This window comes from Eleutherodactylus coqui, chromosome 4, assembly GCF_035609145.1.
Source record: "Eleutherodactylus coqui strain aEleCoq1 chromosome 4, aEleCoq1.hap1, whole genome shotgun sequence".
NCBI classification, from domain to species: Eukaryota; Metazoa; Chordata; class Amphibia; order Anura; family Eleutherodactylidae; genus Eleutherodactylus; species Eleutherodactylus coqui.
This window is the reverse complement of record NC_089840.1, coordinates 3,103,768-3,122,314: the sequence shown is the minus strand read 5'-3', so window position 1 is coordinate 3,122,314 and position 18,547 is coordinate 3,103,768. Positions and strand designations below refer to the sequence as shown.

The 18,547-nt window shown below is 52.7% G+C and overlaps 1 protein-coding gene across 1 annotated transcript; it reads left to right on the top strand.

Moving 5' to 3' along the window:
- The first annotated feature begins 605 nt into the window (after nt 1-605).
- ETS2 (ETS proto-oncogene 2, transcription factor) lies at nt 606-16,363 on the top strand. The gene is made up of 10 exons (XM_066598959.1): nt 606-793; nt 8,141-8,217; nt 10,392-10,512; nt 10,737-10,856; nt 11,718-11,918; nt 12,058-12,138; nt 12,808-13,032; nt 13,206-13,469; nt 14,382-14,500; nt 14,788-16,363. The coding sequence occupies exons 2-10, from the start codon at nt 8,146-8,148 to the stop codon at nt 15,001-15,003; spliced, it is 1,419 nt and encodes a 472-aa protein (XP_066455056.1). The 5' UTR covers nt 606-793; nt 8,141-8,145; the 3' UTR covers nt 15,004-16,363.
- The last annotated feature ends 2,184 nt before the right edge of the window (nt 16,364-18,547 follow it).

Here is an 18,547-nt window from a genome sequence, read left to right as displayed (position 1 = left end):
ACTTGTTTCGGTCGCAGGCCCCGGCGCCCAATGCTACACGGTTTTATGTCTTTTTTTTTGCATTGAATTCTGCAAAAACAACAATTCCATCAGACCATCCAAATAAAATGAAAACTGGCAGCGAACAAAAACCTCCTATTTTTTTTTGTTTGTTTTTTAAACCCCATTGAAATAAACGGGATAAAATGATCCTTTTTGTTTGTTTCTCTCCAAAACAGAGCAGAGACGGAAGCTGTGAGCTGAGCGGGGTGGGAGCAGCAGTGTGATTGCTGCAGTGGAGGCTCTCACACCTGGTGAGGACAGATAGAAGGGAGGAGCAGGCTGCTGGGAGGGAGGAGCAGGCTGGGGGAGGGCTGAGCAGGCTGGGGGGAGGGCTGAGCAGGCTGGGGGGAGGGAGGAGCAGGCTGGGGGAGGGCTGAGCAGGCTGGGGGGAGGGAAGAGCAGGCTGGGGGAGGGAGGAGCAGGCTGGGGGGAGGGAGGAGCAGGCTGAGGGAGGGCTGAGCAGGCTGGGGGGAGGGAGGAGCAGGCTGGGGGAGGGCTGAGCAGGCTGGGGGAGGGCTCGGCTCCACGCTCCTCCCTGCTGCTTGTGCTCAGAGCTGGACTTCCCCACTACAAGCAGAGACAGGCAGCACCGGAGCTGGAAGCACACACTGACTTGGAGGGTCTCCTCCTTCTCTGGGGTCCCCTGGGATACTGATCACCCCATCATCTTGCACACCTTGTGGACTATTGGCTAGGAAGCTCACAGCTCACTTGGAGGATTGTAGTTTTTGACTGGATCCCGTGTTAGAAGGTAAGAAGATACAATGTATCTATCTGTGTAGTAATAACAAGTGGATACATAGTCCACAGCACCTCACATGGTGGGATCCCATTGGGCTCACAATCTAAACTCCTCTGTATGTTCCTGAGTACCTGGAGGAAGCCACCCAAACTCCATGCAGATGTTGTCCTTGATCAGAGCTGGGGACCCCAGTGCGAGCCCCCGGTGATCAGAGCTGGGGACCCCAGTGCGAGCCCTTGGTGATCAGAGCTGGGGACCCCAGTGCGAGCCCTTGGTGATCAGAGCTGAGGACCCCAGTGCGAGCCCCCGGTGATCAGAGCTGGGGACCCCAGTGCGAGCCCCCGGTGATCAGAGCTGAGGACCCCAGTGCGAGCCCCCGGTGATCAGAGCTGGGGACCCCAGTGCGAGCCCCCGGTGATCAGAGCTGGGGACCCCAGTGCGAGCCTCCGGTGATCAGAGCTGGGGACCCCAGTGCGAGCCCCCGGTGATCAGAGCTGGGGACCCCAGTGCGAGCCCCCGGTGATCAGAGCTGGGGACCCCAGTGCGAGCCCCCGGTGATCAGAGCTGGGGACCCCAGTGCGAGCCCCTCGGCTGGATATAATGTAGCAGTTTATGTACATTAGGGAAGTATACAAGTAGCAGCACTTTATAAAGTACAGGCCATGGAAATGTCCCAACTCCTGGGGGCAGTAAACAGTTTGGGTGTAAGGGAGCTGTGCCCACATTACATTACCTCATATCTCTTACTGGGTGGCCGGGGAACTTTGCTTACTTTCCCCTTGAAGTCTATTGTTTGTGAACCTGCTGTGGGGGCGGGGCGGGTCTGTAGTCCTACATATTTATTTCCTTTTATATATCAAATATGAAAAACCTAAATCCTAAAACTTCTTCTTGACTGTCTTCTGTCTTGTGTCTCCTCACATTGTGTCTTCTGTCTTGTGTCTCCTCACATTGTGTCTTCTGTCTTGTGTCTCCTCACATTGTGTCTTCTGTCTTGTGTGCTCCTCACATTGTGTCTTCTGTCTTGTGTGCTCCTCACATTGTGTCTTCTGTCTTGTGTGCTCCTCACATTGTGTCTTCTGTCTTGTGTGCTCCTCACATTGTGTCTTCTGTCTTGTGTGCTCCTCACATTGTGTCTTCTGTCTTGTGTGCTCCTCACATTGTGTCTTCTGTCTTGTGTGCTCCTCACATTGTGTCTTCTGTCTTGTGTGCTCCTCACATTGTGTCTTCTGTCTTGTGTGCTCCTCACATTGTGTCTTCTGTCTTGTGTGCTCCTCACATTGTGTCTTCTGTCTTGTGTGCTCCTCACATTGTGTCTTCTGTCTTCTCGGGTCACTCCTGGCCCATTCAGCTTCACTAGGACTTCAGATTGAGTCGGCTTTGGAAGGGTTTTTGTTTGGCCTCCTGTAATGTAGTTGGTGCGGGCCCTGCCGGCCCTCGGTGACCTGCGCACCTTGTTCTACCTGTTTGTAAATTCCTCTCCCGCCTACACATCTTATTAAATTAATCTTTTACTATGAATGGATTAGTCATTGCTGGTGGCTACTAGATGATTGCTGGTTAGATGGGTGATGACTAGGCGGTAGTGGAGGATGATGAGGGCGATCTGCATGTGCCGCCCCAGGAGCCGATTGGCCGGCTCTTATATTCTGCACGTTATTGGATCTCCGTGTTTATACCATTTATATAGTTCTTGACACTGTAAACCTTTTCTTCTCCTGTTCATCCTTCTATTTCCCGTGTTTGGGGTCCCGGCGCTCCAGAAACTTACTGATGGGTTACTGTAGACTGTGAGCCCCAATGGAGGCGGAAGTATAAATACAGGGGCTTATTATTGTACTCTGTTGTCCCGCTGGTGTCACGCGAGGCTCCGTGCTCAGGAAGTCTGCTCTCTTGTGACTACTTTGTATACTTTTCTGTTTTGATGAAACGCAATCGGTATTAGATTTCACAATGAGCTGAAATTGTGAATTACAAGAAGTCTACGTCATTGTGTGCGGGGGGGGTAATGGACTGTAGGGATCTGGGTGGGATGCAGTCTCACGCCTCCAGCCATCGGCTATCAATACCCGTACTTTGCCAGTGAGCTGCACTTCCTATAACGACTAGACGTGCGATATGCTGCCACATTATTATTCTGTCATGGGTGGCTCCTGCGGGAAGGTCTCTCGCACTTCTCTCGGGGTCTCGCGCTGTCCTCTCGGGGTCTCGCGCTGTCCTCTCGGGGTCTCGCGCTGTCCTCTCGGGGTCTCGCGCTGTCCCCTCGGGGTCTCGCGCTGTCCCCTCGGGGTCTCGCGCTGTCCCCTCGGGGTCTCGCGCTGTCCCCTCGGGGTCTCGCGCTGTCCCCTCGGGGTCTCGCGCTGTCCCCTCGGGGTCTCGCGCTGTCCCCTCGGGGTCTCGCGCTGTCCTCTCGGGGTCTCGCGCTGTCCTCTCGGGGTCTCGCGCTGTCCTCTCGGGGTCTCGCGCTGTCCTCTCGGGGTCTCGCGCTGTCCTCTCGGGGTCTCGCGCTGTCCTCTCGGGGTCTCGCGCTGTTCTCTCGGGGTCCTTCATCTTTGTGCAGTAAAGAAATGACAAACTGGAGTTCAAAACTCAGAATTTCCTTTTTAAAGGGGAAGGAGGTAAACGTTGAAGAAGAGCTGCTGTGAATGAGCCCCACGCACGTTGTAATCTGCAGAGGGGACCGCCGGATGGTGCGGCACATCAGAGGACCAAGTTCTGCACTTTGATACTAAAGTCTTTGTAGTTTAAAGACAAAAGAATCTAATTTTGCAGCTGCAGATGTGGACTTTGATGTGGTGCCCCTCCCCCGGCGTTTAAAGTGCGGCCCGGCTCTCAGATTGAAGTCGCCAGACAAATTAATTTCGAGGGGGGGGGGGGGGGTACTTTCATGTGCCTCCGTTCTCTCTGCGCTTCTGATGGCGACCGCCTCACGGGCCGCAGCTCTTGGATTCTCGGTGCGTTTATTGATTTGCTGTTTTCTCTCTTCACTCCTTCCTGCATCGCTGAAGCTGCCGTGTAGCGGCCCTTTTACACGGGACGAGAGTCCTCTAAGTGACTGTAGAGCGCTGAGGTCGTCTGCACTCTCAGAGCGTTTAGACAGGCAGACTTTGGCGCTGGGTTCTCAGGGGGAGCGTTTACACGGAACGAGAAGCCACTGATAAGAACTTGTGACCGAAGCGTGAGGGATCCTCCCTATTCACACTGCATGATGATTGGTTGGCCCGTCGGTCAGCAGGGAGAACCACGGGTCTAGGGGCGTCGGCGGACGCAACGAGTTGGAGTGTTGGAACGGGGCTGAAACTCGTTGCCTCTCAGCTTTGGCCTCCTGTCTATCAGGCGCACCGAGATCCGCGGTCCTCCCTTTCCCGCACGCTGCGGCGGCCTTGTGGGTCCGCTGGGGAAGGTTGCTGCGCCTTGTCCCTAGTCTTCAGGTGCCGATGGCCCCGTGCCGGCCTCTCCTCCGGTCTTGCACCATCTTTGCTGGACGCCCTGTCTTGGGGTCTTCCCTTCGGAGCCGTGCGCCGGGCTGAGCCGTGAAGTCTGCTTTTGCCTGCATACCTTCTACCGCTGGAGCGATGACTGTACCCCGACTGTGATCCCTGTGAAGCTGCGGTGCTGCAGGTGATGTGCGCACGCTTCGCCCGTCACATGGTGTGAAGTTTGTGCGAGGTCACAGCGGCTCCGTGACCTTCCAGTGACGCGCTGCGGGGACAGGCCTGGAGTCATGTGACGTCTTCCTCAGTTTGTTTTTGCGGTTTTGCTCTTTACATTCGCGGAGGATAAACTGAACTGATGCAGATCGTGTATTTAGTTGTAGTTAACCCCTTCGTGACCACAATACGCCTTTTTACTGACCTCATTAATGTTCTTTAAGGCAAAGTTTCCGGCAGCGTCTCATAGCGGGTGTAACCGCGGCGACCAGATAACGGCCATATCTATCAGACATAAAGGGGATTAACCATGTAATGGCAGAATTGTTTTCTTTTGTTCACCTCCCCAAAATGGTGGCAAGAAAACCTTCCCGCAAAAACGCAGCCCTGGCAAAGCTCTGCTGTTCCGAAAATAAACCCATTCCGGCTCGGAACGCCGCGAGGAAGTCGTGTTTTTAATTTTAAAATTCGTTTTTTATTGTGCAAAAGTAGGGGAAAAAATCTCCCTGAACTTGTCGGTAACCGCGCCGATCCGGGTGGAATCGTTCTACAACAGTGCGGCCAGTAAGATGCGCCAAGTCCTCGTGTGCCGGTCGGCGAGTTGTGACTCTTACAAGGCGACAATGAAAATCGTTTGGTCCTTACGGCACAAAATAGGTCGGCCACTAAGGGGTTAAAAAGCTCATCGTGCAGGAAGACCTGATCCCGCTGCCGGGTGCAGCTATTTTCTGCTGTGTAGCGGCCGGTCCTGCGAATGGTTAACAGTATCCGCGGATTCTGAATGAGTTTGTTGCTAAGCAGCCCCCCCACACACGCGTGTCGTCTGGCGGTAACACGCTTTCCCGGCACTTGTTGTTGTATTCCTCATATCTGCGGAGAAGCACTGGGGGAGTTCAGGGACGCCGGCTGGCTCTGAGATGTAGCAGAGCTGACTGTGTATCTGTTCTTCGGGGCTCCATCTCATTGTGCCAGTCTTGAGTCCCTTTACAAACCGCAGTGAAGTACGTCGCCCGCTCGGGGCAGGCGTCTGAAGTCTGTACACCGGGTGCTACACAAAGGAGTGCGTGACGGCTCAGATCTGCATCTTCTAGCAGTATCGGCCAGAAGTAATGGCGGCCATTTAGCATTTACCATCCAGCGTGTGCGTGACCGCGGGGCCGGTGGCTCAGTCACGCTCTGCTATGAGTGGCCCCTGGTACCGGGCTTGAGGTTTCCCCAGTGATCTGGGATGGTGTTGGTGGCACAGAGGTTTGGGAATGGCTCACATGGGGTTCCAGGGTGACGCGCGGCCGTGCAACGATTGGCTATTACCAGAGATCCGTATTAGCGGTGTTGCATCAAAAGTCCTGTACCCATATATTGGACTTCTCAAAATCCTTACCTGGTAATGGGGGTTCATTCTCTCCTCCATGTAACGGGCTTCTCGAAAGTCCTTGTCCGGTCACCAGTAATGCTGTGTACATCAGCCCCTCCCTCCGCAGCATGGCTGCACAGACACAGAGGAGTCTCCCCAGCCCCTCCCTCCGCAGCATGGCTGCACAGGCACAGAGGAGTCTCCCCAGCCCCTCCCTCCGCAGCATGGCTGCACAGACACAGAGGAGTCTCCCCAGCCCCTCCCTCCGCAGCATGGCTGCACAGACACAGAGGAGTCTCCGCAGCCCCTCCCTCCGCAGCATGGCTGCACAGACACAGAGGAGTCTCCCCAGCCCCTCCCTCCGCAGCATGGCTGCACAGACACAGAGGAGTCTCCCCAGCCCCTCCCTCCGCAGCATGGCTGCACAGACACAGAGGAGTCTCCCCAGCCCCTCCCTCCGCAGCATGGCTGCACAGACACAGAGGAGTCTCCGCAGCCCCTCCCTCCGCAGCATGGCTGCACAGACACAGAGGAGTCTCCCCAGCCCCTCCCTCCGCAGCATGGCTGCACAGACACAGAGGAGTCTCCCCAGCCCCTCCCTCCGCAGCATGGCTGCACAGACACAGAGGAGTCTCCCCAGCCCCTCCCTCCGCAGCATGGCTGCACAGACACAGAGGAGTCTCCCCAGCCCCTCCCTCCGCAGCATGGCTGCACAGACACAGAGGAGTCTCCCCAGCCCCTCCCTCCGCAGCATGGCTGCACAGACACAGAGGAGTCTCCCCAGCCCCTCCCTCCGCAGCATGGCTGCACAGACACAGAGGAGTCTCCCCAGCCCCTCCCTCCGCAGCATGGCTGCACAGACACAGAGGAGTCTCCCCAGCCCCTCCCTCCGCAGCATGGCTGCACAGACACAGAGGAGTCTCCCCAGCCCCTCCCTCCGCAGCATGGCTGCACAGACACAGAGGAGTCTCCCCAGCCCCTCCCTCCGCAGCATGGCTGCACAGACACAGAGGAGTCTCCCCAGCCCCTCCCTCCGCAGCATGGCTGCACAGACACAGAGGAGTCTCCCCAGCCCCTCCCTCCGCAGCATGGCTGCACAGACACAGAGGAGTCTCCGCAGCCCCTCCCTCCGCAGCATGGCTGCACAGACACAGAGGAGTCTCCGCAGCCCCTCCCTCCGCAGCATGGCTGCACAGACACAGAGGAGTCTCCGCAGCCCCTCCCTCCGCAGCATGGCTGCACAGACACAGAGGAGTCTCCCCAGCCCCTCCCTCCGCAGCATGGCTGCACAGACACAGAGGAGTCTCCCCAGCCCCTCCCTCCGCAGCATGGCTGCACAGACACAGAGGAGTCTCCCCAGCCCCTCCCTCCGCAGCATGGCTGCACAGACACAGAGGAGTCTCCCCAGCCCCTCCCTCCGCAGCATGGCTGCACAGACACAGAGGAGTCTCCGCAGCCCCTCCCTCCGCAGCATGGCTGCACAGACACAGAGGAGTCTCCGCAGCCCCTCCCTCCGCAGCATGGCTGCACAGACACAGAGGAGTCTCCGCAGCCCCTCCCTCCGCAGCATGGCTGCACAGACACAGAGGAGTCTCCCCAGCCCCTCCCTCCGCAGCATGGCTGCACAGACACAGAGGAGTCTCCCCAGCCCCTCCCTCCGCAGCATGGCTGCACAGACACAGAGGAGTCTCCCCAGCCCCTCCCTCCGCAGCATGGCTGCACAGACACAGAGGAGTCTCCCCAGCCCCTCCCTCCGCAGCATGGCTGCACAGACACAGAGGAGTCTCCCCAGCCCCTCCCTCCGCAGCATGGCTGCACAGACACAGAGGAGTCTCCCCAGCCCCTCCCTCCGCAGCATGGCTGCACAACTCCCAGCATGCTGAGTGAGCGGTTGTAGCTCTGCATCAGCAGCTGAGCTGCAAGCTGGAGACTAGGGTTTTTGTGATCGCCTGCAGGTTCACAACATGGAGTCAATTGTTTTTTAATTTAAATGTCAAAAACCTCTATTCAAAAGAAAATGGAAACAGTTTTTGGGAAAAGTGTCAATTCTTTTTGTTTTGTGGACACCTGAATGAAAGCAGCTGGTAGTGTTTTTTGTGTAAGTGTAGAATGGGTGAGGTCCCTCCCTGTGTGGGACATCCACCCGGCAGCTCCAGCCTTTCTGTCTCTGGTAATGGTCTCATCGGCTCGCACTCACGTCTGTCCCTGCAGTGTATCCTCCCTACTAACAGCTACCCGCCTGGTGAGCCTCCGTAGTGACGGCATGCGTCCTCTCTGCAGGGTGGGAGAAAACCATTAAACGTGCCAAAGTACAAAAAATTCCAACCGGCTTGGTTTTCTTTTCCTGTTTAGATCCAATGATTGAGGTTGACCTCCGCAGCATGGACCAGGTGGCTCCGGTCTACAACGTGCACAGAGGACTCCTGAAGGTAAGCGCCATTCTGCTCACATAGAGAGATCAGTTTTGAATTTTAAACTGAAGCCCCAAGCGGTTGCGCCGCCTGCACTGGCGGTGTCGGGGGCCCGTCACAAGGTCTTGGTGCTGGTTTAGCGTACAAGGAAATGCTGCGCTGTTGCTTGCGGAGCCCATAGCTACGTCTGTACAGGGGAGCCTGCGATGTGCCGTCTGGTATTTCATGGCCGCCTTGTGTGGTTTGGTATTTGCTAAATAGAGGAATTTCTGTCCGGTTGGCGGGTTGTGTTCTCGCAGGTCTGTTGCTTATCCCTGGTACAACCCCCATAGCCTCCCAGCAGGACAGGCAGCACCCTCCCAGTTTGCAGTATAAGGTAGTCAGGGCTGCTGGGACCCAACCGGCCGCGCCGGCGCGGTTATGGTGAGGAATACTTGGGTCTCCTTCTGCTCCATGATCTATAGATTTGTTTTCTAACTCTGTCCAAGTAGGTTAAAGTTTTTAGGTTTGCCTTTTCACAAGTTCTCCAAACCATTCCTTGTAAGCCTATTGCATTGTCCTATAGGCTGTCCACTAAGCCGGTTCCTATTGATCAGTTCAGCCACAATCTCTATCAAGTGTTACTTTCCCTATAGCACTCCCACAGGGGAAACGAGGTATTACACAATTGCTACTGAAATCAACGGTCTGTCTCTGGGCTGCACCACATCTGGCTGCCATACCTTTACTAACAACCGTGACAACTGGAAGGCTTGGTCCAGCCGCTCCTTCACACCTCACCTGACTGTATAATGGGTTTCTCTAGGTGTGTTCCGCCTTCTCCTCTCTCCCTAATCACTATAATGATGTGATTAAAAGGTTCTTATTTTTAGCGCTGGTTAACAGTAATGAATGGATCCTTGTTCCCGTGTCGGAGCCCACACAAAGTGATGTGTAGTGCAGGAATGTCTACATGGATGTCAGGAGGGCGTAATTATATGTGTGCAGGTGCATCATGCAGTGCTATCTTATGGGGCGCCACTTATTAGTCTGATTACCGCCTAGAAGTGTCTCTTTAATGACGCGGAGTTCAGGAACCACATTTCGTATAGGACGTCACTGCTGCGTCTGCGGCCCCTGTCTGTCAGGTTGATGTTCATAGATGGGATTCTTGGAAAGCTTGGTGGCTGCAGTATAGATGACGTATGGTTTGTCCCAATGGTAGTGCGTATACTCCACCCGTATAGCGGTCTAACTACATCTGCCATTCTGGGGAAGCTTAGTGACCATCATGTAGAAGCTACAGTAGTAACCTATTGGTTGTCGCCTATCCAGTTCACCCCATGTGATCCATCCATATTTCTGGGTCCTGATCTACAGCTATAGGGCATCCCAACAGTAGGGTACATGGAGGAGAACCTAAGTGGCCGTACTGGTGGGGTCTGCATGGTGTACGCTGAGTTGGCCAACAGAAGACCAGCATTAGCGCAGCACAAACAGCGAGTCCGACGAGTTACTGAAGTTCAAATTGCAATAACGGTTTATGAGCAGTATTGATTACCGTCTGTCTGGACAGTGGAAACGGGAAGAGGGGTATTCCAGCGGCGGCGAAACTCAGATGATGGCTGAGGAAACGAGCTTCAACGCTTTACGTTGGCCTCCTTCAATAAAGGAATTGCGTCTCCTTGAGTCGGGGGGAGTCGGTTTGAATACAGCGCGTATAAGATGCCCCCCCCCCCCCCCCCGCCTCTCTGCTCCTCGCACGGTGGCTGTAGGTCTCTCTCCCGGAAACTTAAAAACCCAGGAGGGCGAGATCTTCCAGAACCTTCCCCCTGGCGCCGCATCCAGGCAGTTTGAAGGCAAAGTGACCCATAATAAAAAACACATTAAACAAAGAAGTAGAACGAAGCGACCTGGAGGACGGCCGCCCCCCAGAGCTGCAGGCTGCTCATTCATAGGTTGGTGGGGCTTAGCGAGGCGTTACCGGCCGCAGCCCGCTGCATCTCCTAATCTACCCCAGAGAAGACGGGGGAATCTCCGCCGGCTGCTGTGGACTTCACATTCTGACTTTGGACCAGCCGGACCAGTGTTAATGCGCCGCTCTTTCCGATAATGCACCGGCCTCTATACATTCCCTCCGTATTCTTGCTATGATGTCTTCCTTCTCGGTCATCCCTGTAAATAAGACGGTCTCCTCTTCTGTCCATTCACAGCGGCAGCTGGCATTCGACAATGTAAACCTGTCGACGTCGATACTGAGTGGATTGTACTCCACATATGACGCCTATGAAGAAGAGCAGGCGGTGCCCACCGGCCTGGACTCCTTGTGTCACGGTAAGTCTGGAGCCCCCACCCATTATATGCAGCAGTTCGGAGGCCATTGACTATTGTTGCACCTCTTGTGCTGCTCTGACGAAGCCTCCTCCGAAGGCCACGACTGCCCCCCTCCACGTGTGACGACCTGCCCGGTACTCTGCACCGCTGGCCACTTTGCAGGATGCACCTTCTGGGCTCCTTGTAGCTTCGAGCTTCATAGACCTTTCTTGAACTTCTTTCAGATTCCGGCGGCTGTGAGTTGCCTCTCTTGACCCCGTGCAGCAAGGCCGTGATGAGTCAGGCGTTGAGGGCCACGTTTAATGGCTTCACCAAGGAGCAGCGGCGCCTCGGGATTCCCAACAGTAAGTAGTGACGGAAGTCTTTCCAGTTATTGGATGTTGCTGATGACCGAGAGCTGAATGATGCGGCCGCGATATCTGTGGGAATCCAAACCTGCCGTCACTTGCGCTTGTTGTGAGCGGTGCAACACTGCGATCCCGTGACGTGCGGCTGCAGCTCGTCACGTAGTCTTAATCCTGCTACTTGGTGGTTAAACTGATGTCCTTATATGCTACAAGGAGGATAAGCTGCATCCGCATGGCAGGAACCTCCGTGTATAACGTCCACTGCCGTTGTGCCACACACGAAGGCGTCCTCCGACCTCTCTGCACGACTCTTAGTCATCACTTCACATTTTCCAAAGAACACACATTGTTTAGTTTCACCCGACTGGAGCCGTAAACATTAACTCTATGAATAGAATCTGAGGAGCACCGAGTGTTGGTGTCAGTGTGACGCTCTTAAAGCTTCCGGCACTTCTGTCGGCCTCTGTTTCTCTTGCTGTGAAAAGCCATTTTTTGTAGGGTCCCTTGATAAGCTCATTGCTGGTGTTTCCACTGCCGGTCCCCCTTCTCTGTTGTAGCAGTATGAACTTGTCAAGTGTTACAATTCCCTGCAGCACCCCCACAGGGCAAATAAGGCATTACACCACCTCCTGAATGGGCTGTGTAATGCCTAGTAACATAGCTTTTTTGGGCCGTACATACTATGTCCATTCAGTTCAGCCTATTACCCCCAATGTTAGGTCTTCTAGAGTGAGAGGATCTCTGTAGCCATCCTGGCCAATGGATGAGGGTCCCAAATGGTGACAGACTCTAATCTAGGATGTGATTGTGTTCTTGTGCACCAGACAAGCCCTCCAATGCATTGTCCTTTCCTCCTAGATCCATGGTTGTGGAACCAGACTCAGGTGTGTCAGTGGCTTTCATGGGCTGTCACAGAATTTTCCTTGGCGAATGTGAATTTTCAGGAATTTATTATGACCGGGCAAGACTTGTGCAACTTGGGAAAAGAGCGTTTTTTAGAGCTGGCGCCGGACTTTGTGGGGGACATCCTCTGGGAGCATCTGGAGCAAATGATGAAAGGTAATTGGGAGGCAGCTGATGCAGACAGTGGAGGGGCTTCTGGGTAGAGCTCTTGTGTATGTGCGCCCCCTGCTGGTGTGCTCGCACTGCGGTGGGTTTTGGAGCTGAAGGCTATAATTCCCTCCTTTACTCTTCTCAGAACAAGAGAAGGTTCCGGATTCTTATGTTGACGGCTCGGTTCATCACAGCAGCTCCCAGTGGATAAGCAGTGACTCGCTAAGTAAGTCGCTTTCATCTTGCTGAAACAATTAATAACTATTTTGGTTTGTCAAATATGAAATCCCTAAATATGAAAGTCTTTATTGTAAATGGCTGGTAGTGGCTTCACACTGAACTCCGCTTCTTAAATGTTTGCCACCAAAAAACTTTTCTTTTTCTTTGTTTGCTTGGGCCAACCACTAATGCAAAGCCTGAGGCGGGGATCCCAATATCTGTTCTCCACGGAGAGGCGGGTGCCCATGCCGATGTTCAGTCAAGGTTAATATCCTTGGGTAGAACCAACCGGGACATGCATGGCCATCTGTCCATTGGAAGGTGGTTGGACCTTCACCGATCACAGTTGACCTTACATGAGCCTGTGGGTTAGAGTCAGGGTCCCCAACCAGTGTCTCAGCAGCCATGTTTGGCTTGTGACCCTTTTGTGTTGGTCACCATGAGTCTTGAGTTTTGGCCATGTGTCCAGGCAATTATCATTATTGCAGACTTATCCTGATCATGAAACGTAGACCCCTAAAGTAACGCCAACTGGGAACTCTTGGTGAACGCTGCCCTTCCTTTACTCGTGATGAATGACACATTGATGACTTCTCCCAATGGTCATTTTCTCACTTGATCAAATCCAAACTTTTTGTTGTCTGCTATTTCTAATTTTTTAAATCTTCCCCCTTAGGCTTCAGTATCGATCCTCTGCATTGTGTGTCTCAAGTGCAGGGTTACCCAAAAGCCGAGCTGTACAGTGACCTGTGCCCGGTGACTCCAGTCCCAAATCTCCTACCGGTGAAGCAAGAGTTCCAGAGTTATTCGTGCATGAAGTCCATGGAAAGTAACTACTCCTCCCTGAGTCGTGACTACGGCCAGAGCAGCTTAAATGTCCTGCTGAACTCTCTGAATTCTGGTGAGTGCAGGGATAGAACTTGTACCCTCCTTCTATAGATTGATATCCCTGGGTAGAGCCTGGCCATGCATGCCCATTTTTCCATTGAAAACACAAAGAAGCAGAAAGCAGTTGGACCAGCTTTTTTGTTTTTTCTTTTTCTAATTTTCCACTCCACTTTTTTGTGTCCTCAGCTAAATCCGTGGACAGGGACTCCATAGACAGCGGCACAGAAAGCTTTGAAGGCTCGGATTCTATGCTACAGTCATGGACAAGCCAGTCCTCATTGGTGGACATGCAACGGGTTCCATCCTACGAAAGCTTTGAGGAAGATGCCAGTCAGTCCTTGTGTTTAAACAAACCATCGATGTCTTTTAAAGACTACATTCAAGACCGAAATGACCCGGTGGAGCAGGGCAAACCGGTCATCCCTGCAGCTATTCTTGCTGGTTTCACAGGTACGATACTACAGTAGGCTTTATACATGCACTCCATCTAAAAGGGATATAAGACTTTATACATCAATCCTAGAATAGGTGGCCATACGTGTTAAACTGCCGTCGGTGGAGACCAGGGTCGTGCGTATCATAGAGGCAGACCATGCGACTTACCAGGAATGGATGCAGGAACTCCCCCAAGGAAGTGAAGAGTTAGTCAGGGGTCATTTTAAAGGTCATGGAAAGGGGAAAAAACCACTGGGTCCTCCAGTCCTGAGTGGCAACCATAAGGAGTGGAGGGGGGGTCTATTTAAGTGTTTTGGTTTTTTTTTTATCTACACCACTAGGAAACTGCTGATTTTAGTGAGACAGGTTGGCGAGCGGGAGGGCAAGTGGGCAGTTTGATTGGAACATGGCTGATTTTTGTTCCCAGAGGAGATAAACCGGCACCAGAGGTGTCTGACAATAGTTTAATCCCCTCTTGAACACTTGTACGCTAGGTCCAGCCAAGGGGCGGGAGGAATAGCTGTCGGCAACCAAGCATTGGGCTGACGGCTGCCTGTGTTTGACCAGCCTTGGGCTCTGTTCACATCCCGTCGGAGCCCTTAGTTTACTGTATATGCTGGAGAATCGCCCAACGTGGTTATAAAGCTCCATCCATCCACCTGCCGACCAGCTCGGTACCGTCCTCTTGGCCTCCCTCGTGTACATCCATCCCTTTTCTTCTTTTATGCTGTCTAGAACAACATGGTAGATGGTGCTGTTTGTAGAGCCCTCTGGGGCCACAAGCCGCCCATACAGCAGATTACGGCGGAGTTGTAGGTCAGGAAACCTCCTGGTGATTCCTCCCACCAAGCGTTGTGTTCCCGGCGCCTTACACTGCGTCTAATCTCTACAGTTTACTGACCCTAACGCCTCTTATTGATTCAACAGGGAGCGGGCCCATTCAGCTCTGGCAGTTCTTGTTGGAATTGTTGACGGACAAGTCATGCCAGCCCTTTATCAGCTGGACGGGGGATGGGTGGGAATTCAAACTCACCGACCCAGACGAGGTGAGTAGATCTACTCTGCTTTATGGTCTGATTACAAGTATGGGTTCAGTAGACGGCCGTGCCGGCGTAGGAGGAGGACTCCGCCAGCGGCTTATCTCTCTCCAGCTGCTCGCTGGTGGCGTCGCTGATCTGTGCCCCGGACAAAAGGAAAAGTCCTATGAAACCGCTCTAATCAAAGCGACACGCGGGCTGCCGCCCTACGCCGCCGCCATTCTGTCTACACGCAGCAATGTGTTACGATAAATCTAAGGGGAATAAGTGTCCTAAATGTAACTTTTTTTTCCCAGGTTGCTCGCCGGTGGGGGAAAAGAAAAAATAAGCCTAAAATGAACTATGAGAAGCTGAGCAGAGGACTGCGATATTACTACGACAAGAACATTATCCACAAGACCTCAGGGAAGCGTTACGTCTACCGGTTTGTGTGCGACCTCCACAACCTGCTGGGCTACACGGCGGAGGAGCTGCACGCCATGCTTGGTGTCCAGCCGGACACGGATGAGTGACTCCATGAAGAGGCCAACCTCTGTACTGTGAATAGAAGGGCAGGAAGCCCGGACTCCTCCAGGCACTGATGGACGGCGGTCCGGAGGGGCCTGAGGGGTAACGACTTTAAAGGCCTCCTCTACAAAGGGGTTTGTGGGGGTCCTTCTTGACTTGGTGCAACGGATGACCCTTGGAGGCGCAGCTCTGAAGAAACATTCTTCTAGGGTCTAATATTCCAAATATCACTGAAGGGGCAGAAAAAGGACTCGCGTCTTCAGTCCACCGAGGAAATGGCGGCATGTTGGAATCTTCATTTCCTCACAATGTAGTGTTGAGCCGTCAGCGCCGCCCCCTCCGCGCCGCCGGCGTCCCTTGTATTTTGTAGTTCTTTGTATTTTACTTGTTTTCTCGCAGACCATTTCAGCGCATGTACATTTAATAATTTTTATTACGAGTTTTCATATTTGCGTAATTATTTGCTCCCCGGACGTGTAAATATTTGACTTTCAGATGTGTAATTTTTTATGGGCTGTAAGCCCCGCCCTCTTTGTTCTCCGTCTTCCCTGTTAATCTTCATTAAACTGCACATTTTATAATTTGTCACTCCAGTAGTTCCATAAGAGCGCCGCCATCAGCCTAGTAACGCCAGCGAGTCTCAGGAAGTCTTACCGCCTGCGGATCGGTCGTACGTCTGTCGATGCGCATCTTATTTGTAATGTTCATCCACATGTACCAGCGACTCCTGGGGCGCACAGAAGTGATGGCGAAGCGTTTCTTTTGATTTTTAACTTTCAATGTTCTCATCTTTTTTTTTTTTTTTTTAAATCTAATATCCTGCAGTTTTCGCACCGACCACTAGGACTAGTAATAGTGTATATATAGATAAGACAGGAGACACCATTCACAATAGTCACAGCTCCCCTCCTCCCCTCCCTGCACAGACAGGATTACACTGAGAGGGGACACCTGTATATAGACATAACACAGGATGCACCATTCACAGTAGTCACAGCTCACCTCCTCCCCTCCCTGCACAGAGCTCACCCACAACACTCCCCTATAGAGGTCAGAGGGCCCCTTCTTGTCCATTGTGTGTAGAGCCCATGAAGCTATGCTGTACATATCGCTCTGGTTCCCAGTTGCTGAATGTTTTGTGTTCCGGATGTTTCTGCCTCCTCGTCACACGAGGAGTTGTTGTGTAGCAGCTATTTTTACTGCAGATATTTAATGTATTTTTGGTTTTCCCTCTCTTGTTTTTAAGAAAGGTGTATTTTCTATCTGAAGTGCCTTGTAAACTGCAGCGTCTATTTCTGTATAAAGTCACTGCAGCGCTGGCGGCCGAAGCCTGGCGCCACCCCGATTAAACGGTTCTGAAACATTTGTCACTTTGTTCTTTGTTATAAAGAATGGCATTGTGTAGCGTCCTCCAGAGCTGTAATCGCGATTCTGCTAGTCCCTACTGGAACCAGCTTGTTGCCAACTGCACTATGACCCAGCGCCGGTCCGCCGCTCCGATGTCTGATTACGGCACGGTCTCTCTGTGAATTCTAAGCTCCAAAGATGCAGAGTAAGGAGCTGCTCCTGGCCTCGTTCTCGCAAGGGATGCTGGGAGATTTCAGCTCTAGAGTTATTCTAGATGCAGCTGTGGACAAACGCCGTTTTACCTCTATATGGCGCCTTTACATTTAACCCAACTGAACATACAACAAAACAGGAGCGGCGCTCAGGAAACGGACATCCAGTGATCCCATCTATACTGGGGGGTAAGTCCACGCCTGTCGCGGCTGTGTGGTAACGGCAATGGCGCACCCTTGTAATCCGGATTATTCACACCAGAAGCCGCGGTCACAGGAACGCCAAACAATTGTTAGTTTATTCGCAGGGTCGGCGTGTTTCCCTCCTTTCTCTGTGACCGTTCTGGCAGTGGAGGCTACGTGACGTCAGCTGCGTTCCGGTGAGCGGCGCTGCGGCACGTTTGTCTCCGTTCTGCGATTCAGCGAGGCCGACTTTATTCTACTTAAACATTTTATTAAAAAATGAACATCTTTTAAAAAGGGAAAGAATGTCACCGCGGCGGCGGCTCGCTGCGGCGTCCTGCTCTGTGGCTGCGAGGGATCGCTGGTTGTGGGGTGATGAAGGGCGCGCTCACACGAAGCACTAACCTCCATGTGTGGCAGCAACGTCTCACTGGTGGTGTGCTGCGGGTTGTACATGCACACACGTACTCGCAGCGCGGCGCAGTTGGCAATTTGGCGCATATTTTATGTATTAATCGCCCATTAAACAAATGAGTGGATAAGCGGCTGTAAATGCGCAGCTTCACGGTTAATACTGCAGGGTTTCTCACGCTGGTTGCTATGCCACTAGGAGGGGGAAGAAGTCGTGACGGCTCGCTGATCTGCGGTCTTACTGCAGGAAGTTCAGGCAAACGTATAAAAGTGCAGCACCCATGTGTGCGTGTGTGTGTGTGTATATATATATGTGTGTGTGTGTGTGTAATATGTGTATATATATATATATATATATATATATATACACGATCGTGTGACGGCGGCCTTGGAGTTTCTCTATCAAATATTTTGTGGCGTTGGGGTGACGAAGAAAAGTGGCGTTCTGACACGGCGCACCTTTTCATCTTCTGATTTGCTCTCGTGGCGCAGGATTAATAATCCATTATTTTAGTAAATCAGACTTTTATGGACGCGTAATAAGTTTAACCCCTTCTTTTTTTTTCTCCTGATAGAGGCCTAGGACTTGATAGTTTGCCTATATAATGTAGTACAATACTTGCAGTATTGCGGTATACTGTACGTTTGCAGACATTCTATTAAGCCTTGCTACAGGCAGTAATAGGTAAAATTTGCTGACCAACCTGCAGCCTTCACGAGCTCCCAGCCTGCCAAGAAACCTACATGGCACCTTACAATCCCGCTGCAGCGGCCGTCTGGTTGGAGCCCCCTCCCCCATCAGGCCTTTTAAACGCCATTGTCAGAATTCCGTTATCTCCACTGTGGCCAGGTGTCTGCTGTCAAAGTATGGCGCGCACTCCGTAAAAACACTGCACATATCTGACATGTATATGTGAGGTATATTACCAGAATCGACTTATCACCTGTCTCATCACTGCTGAGACCCCACCACTCCCAAAAACAGGGGTCCCACGCCCCGTCTCTTCCTCAGTACACCCCTTGCAATAATGAGGAGCCTGAATGGAGCTGCAGCTGAGCATGTGCCCTGCCCCTCCATTCATTCCACTGGAGAGCTGTGGGAAATAATCAAACGCTTGTGCTCCGCTATCTCCAGCAGTCTGGCTGGAAATATGAGGTGTCGCCATGCATGCTCGGCGCCAAGTGTTCATCTTCCCAGCAGCACCCCAACAGGAAGCAAGAAGTATTGCACATATACCACTGAAATCAATGGGCTATGGACAGGTCAGGTCTTCCAGGAGCGAGTTTTTTTTTTAGCTGCTCTTTCTCCTTCGGTAATAGATGACTATCCAGAATGGAGACCCCCCCCCCCCTCTTTGTTTATATTGAGGGGTGATAATGTCATAGAGGGCACACC